This window comes from Tachypleus tridentatus, chromosome 5 (genome assembly GCF_004210375.1).
Source record: "Tachypleus tridentatus isolate NWPU-2018 chromosome 5, ASM421037v1, whole genome shotgun sequence".
NCBI classification, from domain to species: Eukaryota; Metazoa; Arthropoda; class Merostomata; order Xiphosura; family Limulidae; genus Tachypleus; species Tachypleus tridentatus.
The window spans coordinates 31,692,213-31,706,162 of NC_134829.1; the positions used below are offsets into that span (position 1 = coordinate 31,692,213).

The 13,950-nt window shown below is 33.9% G+C and overlaps 1 protein-coding gene across 1 annotated transcript in view; it reads right to left on the minus strand.

The window, feature by feature from the left end:
- LOC143250849 (uncharacterized) overlaps nucleotides 1-13,950 on the minus strand; it is a 56,378-nt gene that overhangs the window by 29,116 nt on the left and 13,312 nt on the right. Inside the window, exons 3-6 of the mRNA XM_076501942.1 lie at nucleotides 4,066-4,276; nucleotides 3,662-3,874; nucleotides 2,415-2,537; nucleotides 1,543-1,749 (exon numbers count right to left, since the gene is read on the minus strand). Coding sequence (XP_076358057.1) covers nucleotides 1,543-1,749; nucleotides 2,415-2,537; nucleotides 3,662-3,874; nucleotides 4,066-4,276 — 754 coding nt within the window. The remainder of the gene's footprint in view (nucleotides 1-1,542; nucleotides 1,750-2,414; nucleotides 2,538-3,661; nucleotides 3,875-4,065; nucleotides 4,277-13,950) is intronic.

Genomic DNA, 13,950 nt, shown 5'->3' on the forward strand with positions numbered 1-13,950 from the left:
CGTTGTACGAAATAAATGAAAATGTAATAAGTTGGAGACTTGTCCGAGAGAAACTACGTAACACCACGAACACAAAGATCACTGGAGGAAACTGTCCACGCGAAATAGGCAATAATATGTGACGTAATAAAGAAGGTTTCCGTTTGTAAACTAAAACAACAGGGCTTCCTGTCGAACCTCCCATTCAACCATCACATACCTGAATCAGGTAGTGAAAGTAACAATATTTATGCTATTATTTACAAAAATGGGTCTCTGTGCGACTGAGCTCTTAAAACGGATGCTATAAGACTATTATATTCTTTGATTAGAAGTATTATGGATATATTTCAGGAAGGATTAGTATGCTTTGGACATGAAAATCTTAAGAGAGAACTATTTAAAACAGAAGCTACGTTGCAGTCGTGTTGGCAAATGCATTGTCGTCAGATAGAGCATAACTAAATCTAATGACATGAGAAGCTTCAAAACCGTTCTAAAATATTAACTCAATCTACGTATATGATTGTTATAACACGTAACTAAAAAATTAGTATTTTAGTTCATTAACTGCAGATTGTTTCTTCATGAGCCCCAACTGCTCACTCATATCAAAGCTTTTTTGTTTCTCATTTATTTGTGAATTAGCAGAAAATCAGCGTTGGATTTTTTTAATTCTCTAAGCTTTGACTGAAATTGGTCTTTGAAGAAAAAAGAAAGCAGAGTAACTAATTATTTACTCAGTTTAACAGATGTTAATAAGATGAGTTTGTTTTTATATTCAATTCTTGATAACTGTCATTATACCAAGGTTTCCCATTACAATTATAATTATACAAAACCTTTGTTTACGGTTATTTCCTTTGTGAAGTCTGAAGGTCCCTTATATCTGTAGGTCGATCTTTAGAAGTTACACGCGCTAACGTTTAAGCTGATCAAAAAGGCGGGAAAAGAAAAACAATAAAAAAGGTCATTCTCATAAAAATCAGACCACAGATAGTGACATATAATTTGTCACTCCTTCACAGGAGTTTTGAAGTAAATGATTCTCACTGTGTTTTCGTTTTCTAAAATAAAAAAAATATATCTGTTTACTTTATACCTTTATCTACAGTTTCATCTATCATTTGATGTCTATTGTAAATGTATAATTATGGCTTCTCTTTTCATGTTGTAAATATTTAAATATTTTCCTACTTGTTGTTCCTCATTTTTATTTATTTACATCTCAGTAACTCAGTGCTAAGCCTGCAGGTTTTTGACAGTAAGATTTGTAACTCGATCGCTATGATGGACGCAGCCAGAAAAGCATCTGCTGAACTTTGTGAATAACAACAAACAAATATTTTACTTATTTTATCGCTGTTTCCAGAGCTAATTATTCTTTAAAATGTGTAGTTACTTCTTCAGTTTACTTTACTTTCAACTGATACATCCAAGTAAAAAAATGTTATTCTTACATTTTTATCACTTTAAGGGTATTTCATAATTTGAGGTTTAACAAGATGCATAATATTTTACACAATCTTTTAAATTGTTTAATAATTCTTTATAAATGCATACCTTCATCAACCTGCTGTGGTTCAAGCAATGGTTTTCCATTGGCTGAACTTAAGGCGACGTAAGCTAATCCCATCGTAGTTGCAAAGGTGAAAGGTACTGCAAACCATACCAGTCCACCAGCCAGAAAACCCCACACGCCATCTTTAGGTTTAGCTGCCACACTACTCTGCCAGTAGGATTGGTCAACAAACACTGTTCCAAAGTTTCCTAAAATAAAATCTTAAAGATATGTATATATTCCATATATTTATGCATACTACACATATGATATATATACATATATGGTCTAATTAACATATCAGTTAATACCATCACTCTACTGCTCATGTAAATCTCATTGTTGAAAGCTTTTCACGTTTTATTTCACCGTAATCGTTACAGGAATATTCAAATAGAATTCAATATTTCAATTAGTTGAGCAAATCTAGTTATCATTTCAGTTATCGTAAAGAATGGGATAGTGTTTTTCTCAATGCCGATACTATTCAGTCATTATATAGTAATGGTTTGGTTTGTTTTGAATTTCACGCGAATGCTACACGAGGGCTATCTGCGCTAGACGTCCCTAATTTAACAGTGTAAGACTAGAGGGAAGGCAGCTAGTCATCACCATCGACCGCCAACTCTTGGGCTACTCTTTTGCTAACGAATAGTGGAATTGATCGCAACTTTTAACGCCTCCACGGCTGAAAAAGCGAGCATGTTTGGTGTGAAGGGGATTCAAACCCGCGACCCTCAGATTACGAGTCAAGTGCCTTATTTACTTGGCCATGCCAGGCCTATATAGTAATGAGAAATAAGAATAAGTCATAAAACTTACTAAATCAGAAAGGATATTAATTATCTGGAGTAATAACATTTGTTTTCTTTACCTACAATATTGATGATACCAAAGATTAGACCATTTTGAGACAACACGGTCAGATAACTCCTGTTTTCGTTACCTTCTGGACCAATAGCACAGTTCAAAAGATCATAAACTTTTTCTGTAGAACCTATTACAATAAGTAAAAATAAGTTACACATCTTATGTCTCTATCTTATCGTATGTTTGATATGTAAAAGTTGTCTATAGAGCACATTGAATTTATTATTTAAATATTACATAAAACTAGTGAAGTTCATTCATGATTTCTAAAGCACTCAATATTAGAGTTCCACAAACAAAGCTCTTAAGTTAATTGCAAAACTTTTATTCAATATTTCTGTTTGATACAGTACAATTACTTCTTCAACAAACATAACATTTTTTTAGGAATTAATAACATGTGAGAGGCTTAACTTTTTACCAATTTTTAACAGAAATTATAAATTCTACATTTCTGAGAATCACGCTGAAATTTTATTCCAAGTGTTACTAGGTTGCTTTTCTCTGATTTTGGTTTTGCATTAATTTACATATGTTTCTTAAATATATTAAAAAATACGTATTTTATTATAAAATGAAGGTTCAACTTGTTAATTTTGAACACAAAACATACGCTCCAAAAATTAAAGTTTGAGATCAAAGTCTTAAGTTTACTTTAAACATAAAAGTATTGAGCGTAATGGCCACTTTTCTGCGGTATTATAATACTGAACATCTTGAAAAATATATTGAATTTGGACTTGTAGGTTCTACTAGTGTTCTATATATAGTCGCCCATTTGGTAAGTTCACTGTCAAAATACAATCCTTCTCCTTTTTCCGACTTAGAGACAGAATAAAAATATTTTATCGTCGTATTCTATGCTACCCTAATCGCTTTATCAACGTCTTCTTTCAGCAAACATAAATACTTCCCAAACATTTAATCGTAATTCCCAACACAAGATCATACCTACTGAGCTTCAAACTTTTAGTATTTGTGGGTTTGATGTTTTGTCTAACTTCTTATCAGACGTGTTTTATTTTACTCTCCTTTTCTCTTGTTTGTTTAGTATATTTAACTGATAGAAAGGCAGACTTACTGCTTTATATAAATTATTTATTCTCTTTCTTTCACTTTCTCTGCGAGGAAATAAATTTATTGACAAAGGAGTTGCTCTAATATTTCTTTCATAAACAGGTTTCTTATTCATTCTTAATGTATTGATTTAAATTAGTTGTTATTGTTATATAACAACTGTTCAGGACTTACCAAGAAGTCCTCCAACAGAGCTGTCTAAATTGTAAACAGCAAACGCAAATATCAACATGATAATAAAGATCAGAGCTGTGTTAAAATAAGAGACATAGAATGTAGCACCTAATCCTCCAATCCACGTGTAAGTTCCGATAACAGTTACTACAACTAGCATCCCATACTCCACAGAAAAACCACGAACTAGTGTGGTCATAACAGCTATTCCACCTGAAAGTTTAAAATGTAAACATTACTTTAGTAAAATATTAAAATGAATATCAATGAAGAGTTACAAAAGCACTGAAATTAATTAAAATTATTATTTAATTTGTTTTTCTAAAGTAGCTAAATAATCCGATAGATTGTTCATTTCGAAAAACTTCATAAGTCAAATAACTGTTGTATTACAGACAACTCACCTAACATAAGCATGGCGGTAACAATCATGTTTGTAAGAAATGCATAACCGCAGAATGTTAGATGAGCTTTGGTTCCAAATCTTGCTTTGATGAGCTGTAGAAATGTTTTTGCTCCTGGAGCTCGAATTTTCAACTGCACTGACAACATAGCAAATAATAAGATTTGTACTGTTGCTCCAGAAGCGTACCAGAAAGGACCACTGATTCCATACTGGATAAAAGAAAAATATGTAAGCAAAACAAATAAATGATCTCCAAAAAATATATTGTTTTAAATAAAGACGCTTCAATTTTAGTATACATCAGGAAGTTACAAATGGTAAGCTCACAATAAATTAAAGAAAGTTTTGAAAACGTTAATTACTTAAATTAGAAGAGTTAAAAGTTATTTTCAGAAAAATTAACAGTTTTTCAGTGGTATGTATGCTGATTTACAACGCTGGAAGCTGGGTTCCGATACCCGTGGTAGACAGAGCACGAATAGTCCCTTGTGTAGCTTTGCGATTAGCTACAAACAAAACAAAAGTATTACTAGCCTTGGTGGGTATTAAGTTTTGGCCTTTGGAGAATCGTGGCTTTCAAATCTGAACATGCAGTTGTAAGCTGAAAATTTAATTTCGGTAATGTTATTATATTTATAGTTATCTCTAACTGAAGTCCGTAACATTAACTTATTTGTTTATCTGTTAATAGTGAGGTCAAAATAACATAAGCTAAGTTAATTGCAGAATATTTAGTATATTCTCTTTGTTACTCGGTATTCGTTTAAAGCAGTTTACTGAAAATTTATTTATGAACTAATAAGCATTAGCATACTTCTGAGATTAAATATGTCCAGTCTTAAGAATATACGTAACCGGACCTACATTTTATATAAAAAGAGATTAAGTTTTGTTAAAAACAACAACTCTTAACTTACGTCGTGTTAAGGTTCAGCAATCGTAACCCAGTTGTGGTAACATATTACAATCTCAACACAAGAAGGTGTGAGCATGAATTATCTACTTAATGAATATGATTTCTTTAATTATCGAACCTATAAGATGTAGAATTTCCTAAATGGCAGTTTAAAGCACCATTTTATGGGAATTATATAGATTAAATACCTAGTCATGATGTATTAGGTTGTCCAGATATAAATGTCGCAATTCTCACGATGACATTTAGAAGCTGAATATAGAATAATTTATCGTTGATTGGATGGTTTTATCCAATGTTTATCGCTTACAAGGTGTCTTAATTGTCTGCTGTTTCAACTCTACTCATAGTAAGTTTTCCAACACACAAGTCAGCATGGACGAGAAGTACTTTTATCTGATTTTTTCTACGACTTCAAACTTGGACGAAAAGCTACCGAAACTACAGGGAACATCAACCAGGCATTCGGCCATGGATCTGTTACTGAACGTGTAGTTCAGCGTTGGTTTCAAAGGTTTCAATATGGGGATGAAAGTCTTGAAGACCACAAAGGTCATGAAAGGAAGCCATCCCTAGATGAAAACACACTAAGGGAAGCAGTTGAGACAAACCCTCGCACAACAGTACATGAGTTTGCAGAAAACCTAGGCATAAGCAAATCAAGCATTGTTAACCACCTGAGTGCGATTGGAAAGAAGAAAGAGTTGGATAAGTGGGTTCCACATGAGCTGGCTGAAGATCAACAAAATCGGTGTTATGAGACCCGTCAAGGATAACACTCCAAAAATTGAACGAAATGGGAATTGAGGTTCTGCCTCATCTACCTTATTCCTCGGACCTCCCACTACAAGTTTTTTATATTTCGAGCACTTTGACAACTTTTTAAACAATAAATGCTTTCAAAACCAGACAGCTGCAGAAGACGCTTTCAGGAAGTTTACTGACCATAGAAACTCTGATTTCTACAGCAGGGGCATAAACAGCATCGTTACACATTGGGAAAATTGTGTTGAAGTAAATGGTGCTAACTTTAATTAAAGCATGTTTTACAACACTGGTTTATACTTTTCCAAACTTCGCAGTTCAAAAACGACATTTGTTTCTGGACAACCTTACACAAACATAATGCTAACCTTCCGTAAATAAGACTCATCAGTTTACTCTATGAATTACACGTAAGAATCTTTTATTCGTTATTTCAATGACTTTGTGAGATATACACTGCCAGATATTTCATGATTCGGCTTTAGGTTCGCATCTACAAAATTTGAAAACATCATCTACAAAAGGCAGAATTAAATTTAAAAAGTCATTCAAAATATCGTTTCTCTTCAATAGTTCTGCTGTAAACATTTCTGTTTTTGGCTTATTCTTTAAGGCTTAATAACAACTACTACAACTGTCTTTATAGTTAAATAAACAATCCGTGATGACATTCCCAGCAACCAATTAGCAACCCTTATAGAATTCACCAAGATGAAGATAAACTTCATGTTCAACAATCACAACTATATACAAACAAATGGCCTAAGCATCCAGTATCACCAGTTCTAGCCAATATTTTTATGACACAAGTTTAAACACAAGAAATTAGCACAGCATTACATCCACCACTATACTGGTACAGATATGTAGACGACACGATTGCAGGATTCACATCTACAGAACACACACTTAAGTTTTTCAATCACATTAACTCTATACATCCCAACATTAACTTCACATGTGAACAGGAAGAAAGCAATCAAATATCATTTCTTAACCTCAAAATTACAAGAACCGATACACAATTTAAAACAGAAATCCACCGAAAAATCACCCATACTGGACTATACATTCCTTGGGACTCGGCACATGAAACAAAACAAAAACTCAACATACAAAGAAACCAAATAAACATAGCCATAAAACTGTGCTCACCAGATAAAATTAACGATTAATTAGACAAAATAAAACAATACTTCATCGACATCAATAAATTTCCTCCACAGACCGTAGAAAACATTATACGCACACACCTAGACAGAAAGCAAAATCAACTAACAAAAGTAAATATACTCCACGATTTAAAAAGTCACAAAACCCTATATTGCTGCATACCATATATTCCCGATATCAGCAGAAAAATAACCAACATTTGGCAAAAACTAGTAACAAAATATGACATTCCAGTTAATACTAAAGTTATTCAAAAACCAGGCACAAAACTAAGGTCTACACTTTGTAAAAACTACACTGACAAACACCACACAAACATTATTTATAAAATACAATGTGATAACTGCCACGACTTCTATATTGGAGAAACAAGTAGAAAAATGGAAACCAGAGTCACACGTTTTCGAACACGGCAAGTCAAATAAACACAACGTAACCGTAGAAAACACCCAAATACTAAATAAAGAAACAAACATAAACAAACGCAAAATTAAAGAAGCTTTACTTATACAGCAACTCAAGCCCAAAATAAACCAATACAAAGGAACACCTTTATACCTATATTAATAAATATAATCAAACATCTAAGCACGCCTTCTACATTCCCACACTCAGTTATACAACCCCCTTCAAATATGTGGTCAGCTATCGGTCAGTTACCTCTTTCTTTCTTTGTTAACCTGATGATGACCGATGAAGGTCGAAACGTTGTTCGCTCTTTCGTGCTTTCTCTATCCATACCAGCTGTTTTTACATATATACTTAAATGAATATCTCATAGGACAGAAAAACATCTTTAATTTATATCCTTTTTGTACTTTAATTTCAAAAACTATTTTCTATACCTCAATCACACAATATTCTTTTGACATCGACTCCTATGAATATTAATTCTGTACTACATTTATCAGTTGTTTTATTATCTCCAATAGTCTCTAAATTCTATACGACTCATAAAACTATTTCTAGAAATATCTAAGTGTTGTCTCCAAGCAAATATCAATCACTTATACCAACTTGTAATTGACTTATCTTTAGGCCTGTAGTTCTTAAATGTTTAACACCCACCGCATTAAAATGGGGATGATAAATCCTTACAGTAACACCAAGAAAATCAGATCCAATTAAAGAGCCTTCACATCCTCGAAATCCACTGTTTTCATTTATCATTTGGAGAGCACATCAAATCATTTAAGAAGAAATAATTTCATAACTATTTGAAGAAGAGATACCGATACAAGAAGTAGTACATATTAATAACACTCTAGGACTAACTTTCGTGATTCGCATTTTAGCAAATATTATTAATGTAATTGATCACCTTTTGTTCCAAGTGGTGATTTTATCTTTAAACAACGATATAGAATGAATGTTTCTAGAACACCTCAACCTAGTCTTTGTTTCTACGGAAAGTTCCTGTGCTGAAACACTTATCAAGCTTCAAAGTGCCCTAATTAGTAAATCTCTCTGTGCTGTCTGGGTTCTAATCAAGTCAGACAGTTCACTAAATTAGATTCGTGAACTTATTCTCCCACCACACACACACACGTGTGATACCTGTCACACAAATATTACTATAAATGCCAAGGACAACAAACTTCAAAACCGTATGATCCTCATATTGTGAGTCCTGTTGATTCCACTGATACTGTTACGTTTCCTTCAAACTCCCTCTATCAACTTCAAACGGTAGAGGATATTATTTGACTTATTACTTTTACTCTAGAATATCCTCCCTGTTCAAAGAACCTCTGTCCTGAACGGCATCAACTACACAGTTCAGTTTGTTTTTAAACTGAGCATGTAGTCTCATTATGAAAACTTTCATTTCTGTCAATTATGGTATTGAAAAGGGTAAAGATACATCCTGTTCAACTGTTTTCTCTGTTAGCATCTGCCACTTCCTAATAAACCTTTACAAACTTTATTAGTTGAAGAATCCTACGACGAAGTTGTTCACAACGAAACTTTTCTGAAACCAACACAAGACAAACATTATATGGCTACAATTTCTATCGTTGTGACTACCTTTAAGGATATAGTTCACTGTCATCTCAAGCATGTTCCAAAAAGTTCCTTCTTTTGTCTACAACATTTTATGGCTTTACATCTGTTTTTCTTTTCCTTCTGGATTTTACCCTGATTTCTTAAAAGTTATATTTTATTATTCTCTAAAACCTAATAATCCTATAACAAATGTTAGTTTATATGGTCCAATCAGTCTAACCACCATCCTCAATAAAACTACACCTCGAAAGCATTTCAGTTCAATGAATCCATAGTTTTATTAAATTTATTACCGATCAACGTCTCTTACTTATTTGGTTTAGTTTAGTTTTTGAATGTCTCATAAAGCTACGTGAGGGCTATCTGCGCTAGCTGTCCTTAATTTAGCAGTGTAAGACTAGAGGGAAGGCAGTTAGTCATCACCACCCACCGCTAACTCTTGGGCCACTCTTTTACCAACGAATAGTGAGATTGACCGTAACATTATAACGCCCACCACGGCTGAAAGCACGAGTATGTTTGATGTGACGGGGATTGGAACCCGTGACCCTCGGATTACGAGTCAAGTACCTTAACCACCTGGCCATACCGGGCCTCAACAGCTCTTGCCACCTATCCAAGATGAATTTTTTTTTAGTCATTGACACTATATCAACTTCTCAAATTATATGATTCTACATGCAATCGTTTTAACACTAACAGGTCCTGTTGGATGTTTTTGATTTTGAAGAGCTTTCAACTCAGTCTGAGTGCAATTTACAAACTAACAAATTTACAAGCAAACCTGACTTTAATTTACAAACTACGAAACTTAACACTACCATTGACCTAAGTTCGAATAATCAGCTCATTTTTCTATGGGTCCAGCATGGCCAGGTGGTTAAGGCGCTCGACTTGTAATCCGAGGGTCGCGGGTTCGAATCTCCGTCAACCAACCATGCTCGCCCTTTTAGCCGTGGGCGCGTTATAATGTGACTGTCAATCCCACTATTCGTTGGTAAAAGAGTAGCCCAAGAGTTGGTGATGTGTGGTGATGACTAGCTGCCTTCTCTCTAGTTTTACACTGCTACATTAAGGACAACTAGCACAGATAGTCCTCGAGTAGCTTTGCGCGAAATTCAAAACAAACCAAACCATTTATTTATCGAAGACATGCAGCTATTCATCTTAAAAGGTCCCCCAGTGGCTCAGCGGAATGTCTGCGGACTTACAACGTTAAAATCTGGGTTTCGATACCCGTGGTGGGCAGAACACAGATAGCCCTTTGTGTAGCTTTGTGCTTAATTCAAAAGAACAACAAACATATTAAAAGAACTCTTCTTCTTGAGTGTACCCTCTGTAACCTCTTCAGTATATTTCATGTTAGTGATATACCTAATCCAATGTGTCCTTCTTAGTTATGATAATGCTCTTTTAGCTATTTCTTAAACTATGCTTACTCTCAGTAAATTTCTTCAGGGCCGCAAGTAATTATCTTTTGGGTTTTGAGTCGCATCTGGAATATTACACTTAATACAAGTAAAATAATAAAAGCAATACTTTTGAACATTAAAAAAAAGTTAATTTTTGTCCCTGTCACATACCTTTGTTATTTAGTGTTGAAACTAACAGTATTTCCATCCAGCTCTCTAACCTTGTTAAATACCCAGGTGTTATCCTCAATAAACATCCAAATTGGAAAACCCAGATGATGGCTCTCAATTACAAATCCACTTTTGATCTCCTAGCTTTTTAATTCATTATTTCTTTTACATATCTATAATTCGTCTGTCCAACCGTGCGTTGTATATAATTATAATGCCTGGATTTCTGTTTTTCCTTTTAAATATATATAATTCGTCTGTCCAACCGTGCGTTGTATATAATTATAATGCCTGGATTTCTGTTTTTCCTTTTACATATCTATAATTCGTCTGTCCAACCGTGCGTTGTATATAATTATAATGCCTGGATTTCTGTTTCTCCTTCCTTTTACATATCTATAATTCGTCTGTCCAACCGTGCGTTGTATATAATTATAATGCTTGGATTTCTGTTTTTCCTTTTACATATCTATAATTCGTCTGTCCAACCGTGCGTTGTATATAATTATAATGCCTGGATTTCTGTTTCTCCTTCCTTTTACATATCTATAATTCGTCTGTCCAACCGTGCGTTGTATATAATTATAATGCTTGGATTTCTGTTTCTCCTTCCTTTTACATATCTATAATTCGTCTGTCCAACCGTGCGTTGTATATAATTATAATGCCTGGATTTCTGTTTTTCCTTTTACATATCTATAATTCGTCTGTCCAACCGTGCGTTGCATATAATTATAATGCTTGGATTTCTGTTTCTCCTTTACATATCTATAATTCGTCTGTCCAACCGTGTGTTGTATATAATTATAATGCTTGGATTTCTGTTTCTCCTTCCTTTTACATATCTATAATTCGTCTGTCCAACCGTGCGTTGTATATAATTATAATGCCTGGATTTCTGTTTCTCCTTCCTTTTACATGTCTATAATTCGTTTGTCCAACCGTGAGTTGTATATAATTATAATGCCTGGATTTCTGTTTCTCCTTCCTTTTACATATCTATAATTCGTCTGTCCAACCGTGCGTTGTATATAATTATAATGCCTGGATTTCTGTTCCTCCTTCCTTTTATATATCTATAATTCCTCTGTCCAACCGTGCGTTGTATATAATTATAATGCCTGGATTTCTGTTTCTCCTTTTACATATCTATAATTCGTCTGTCCAACCGTGCGTTGTATATAATTATAATGCTTGGATTTCTGTTTCTCCTTTTACATATCTATAATTCGTCTGTCCAACCGTGCGTTGTATATAATTATAATGCTTGGATTTCTGTTTCTCCTTTTACATATCTATAATTCGTCTGTCCAACCGTGCGTTGTATATAATTTTTATGCCTGGATTTCTGTTTCTCCTTCCTTTTACATATCTATAATTCGTCTGTCCAACCGTGCGTTGTATATAATTATAATGCCTGGATTTCTGTTTCTCCTTCCTTTTACATATCTATAATTCGTCTGTCCAACCGTGCGTTGTATATAATTATAATGCCTGGATTTCTGTTTCTCCTTCCTTTCACATATCTATAATTCGTCTGTCCAACCGTGGGTTGTATATAATTATAATCCCTGGATTTCTGTTTCTCCTTCCTTTTACATATCTATAATTCGTCTGTCCAACCGTGCGTTGTATATAATTATAATGCTTGGATTTTTGTTTCTCCTTCCTTTTACATATCTATAATTCGTCTGTCCAACCGTGCGTTGTATATAATTATAATGCCTGGATTTCTGTTTTTCCTTTTACATATCTATAATTCGTCTGTCCAACCGTGCGTTGCATATAATTATAATGCTTGGATTTCTGCTTCTCCTTTACATATCTATAATTCGTCTGTCCAACCGTGTGTTGTATATAATTATAATGCTTGGATTTCTGTTTTTCCTTTTACATATCTATAATTCGTCTGTCCAACCGTGCGTTGTATATAATTATAATCCCTGGATTTCTGTTTCTCCTTCCTTTTACATATCTATAATTCGTCTGTCCAACCGTGCGTTGTATATAATTATAATGCTTGGATTTTTGTTTCTCCTTCCTTTTACATATCTATAATTCGTCTGTCCAACCGTGCGTTGTATATAATTATAATGCCTGGATTTCTGTTTTTCCTTTTACATATCTATAATTCGTCTGTCCAACCGTGCGTTGCATATAATTATAATGCTTGGATTTCTGCTTCTCCTTTACATATCTATAATTCGTCTGTCCAACCGTGTGTTGTATATAATTATAATGCCTGGATTTCTGTTTCTCCTTCCTTTTACATATCTATAATTCGTTTGTCCAACCGTGAGTTGTATATAATTATAATGCCTGGATTTCTGTTTCTCCTTCCTTTTACATATCTATAATTCGTCTGTCCAACCGTGCGTTGTATATAATTTTTATGCCTGGATTTCTGTTTCTCCTTCCTTTTACATATCTATAATTCGTCTGTCCAACCGTGCGTTGTATATAATTATAATGCCTGGATTTCTGTTTCTCCTTCCTTTTACATATCTATAATTCGTCTGTCCAACCGTGCGTTGTATATAATTATAATGCCTGGATTTCTGTTTCTCCTTCCTTTCACATATCTATAATTCGTCTGTCCAACCGTAGGTTGTATATAATTATAATGCCTGGATTTCTGTTTCTCCTTCCTTTTACATATCTATAATTCGTCTGTCCAACCGTGCGTTGTATATAATTATAATGCCTGGATTTCTGTTTTTCCTTTTACATATCTATAATTCGTCTGTCCAACCGTGCGTTGCATATAATTATAATGCTTGGATTTCTGTTTCTCCTTTACATATCTATAATTCGTCTGTCCAACCGTGTGTTGTATATAATTATAATGCTTGGATTTCTGTTTTTCCTTTTACATATCTATAATTCGTCTGTCCAACCGTGCGTTGTATATAATTATAATGCCTGGATTTCTGTTTCTCCTTCCTTTTACATATCTATAATTCGTTTGTCCAACCGTGAGTTGTATATAATTATAATGCCTGGATTTCTGTTTCTCCTTCCTTTTACATATCTATAATTCGTCTGTCCAACCGTGCGTTGTATATAATTATAATGCCTGGATTTCTGTTCCTCCTTCCTTTTATATATCTATAATTCCTCTGTCCAACCGTGCGTTGTATATAATTATAATGCCTGGATTTCTGTTTCTCCTTTTACATATCTATAATTCGTCTGTCCAACCGTGCGTTGTATATAATTATAATGCTTGGATTTCTGTTTCTCCTTTTACATATCTATAATTCGTCTGTCCAACCGTGCGTTGTATATAATTTTTATGCCTGGATTTCTGTTTCTCCTTCCTTTTACATATCTATAATTCGTCTGTCCAACCGTGCGTTGTATATAATTATAATGCCTGGATTTCTGTTTCTCCTTCCTTTTACATATCTATAATTCGTCTGTCCAACCGTGCGTTGTA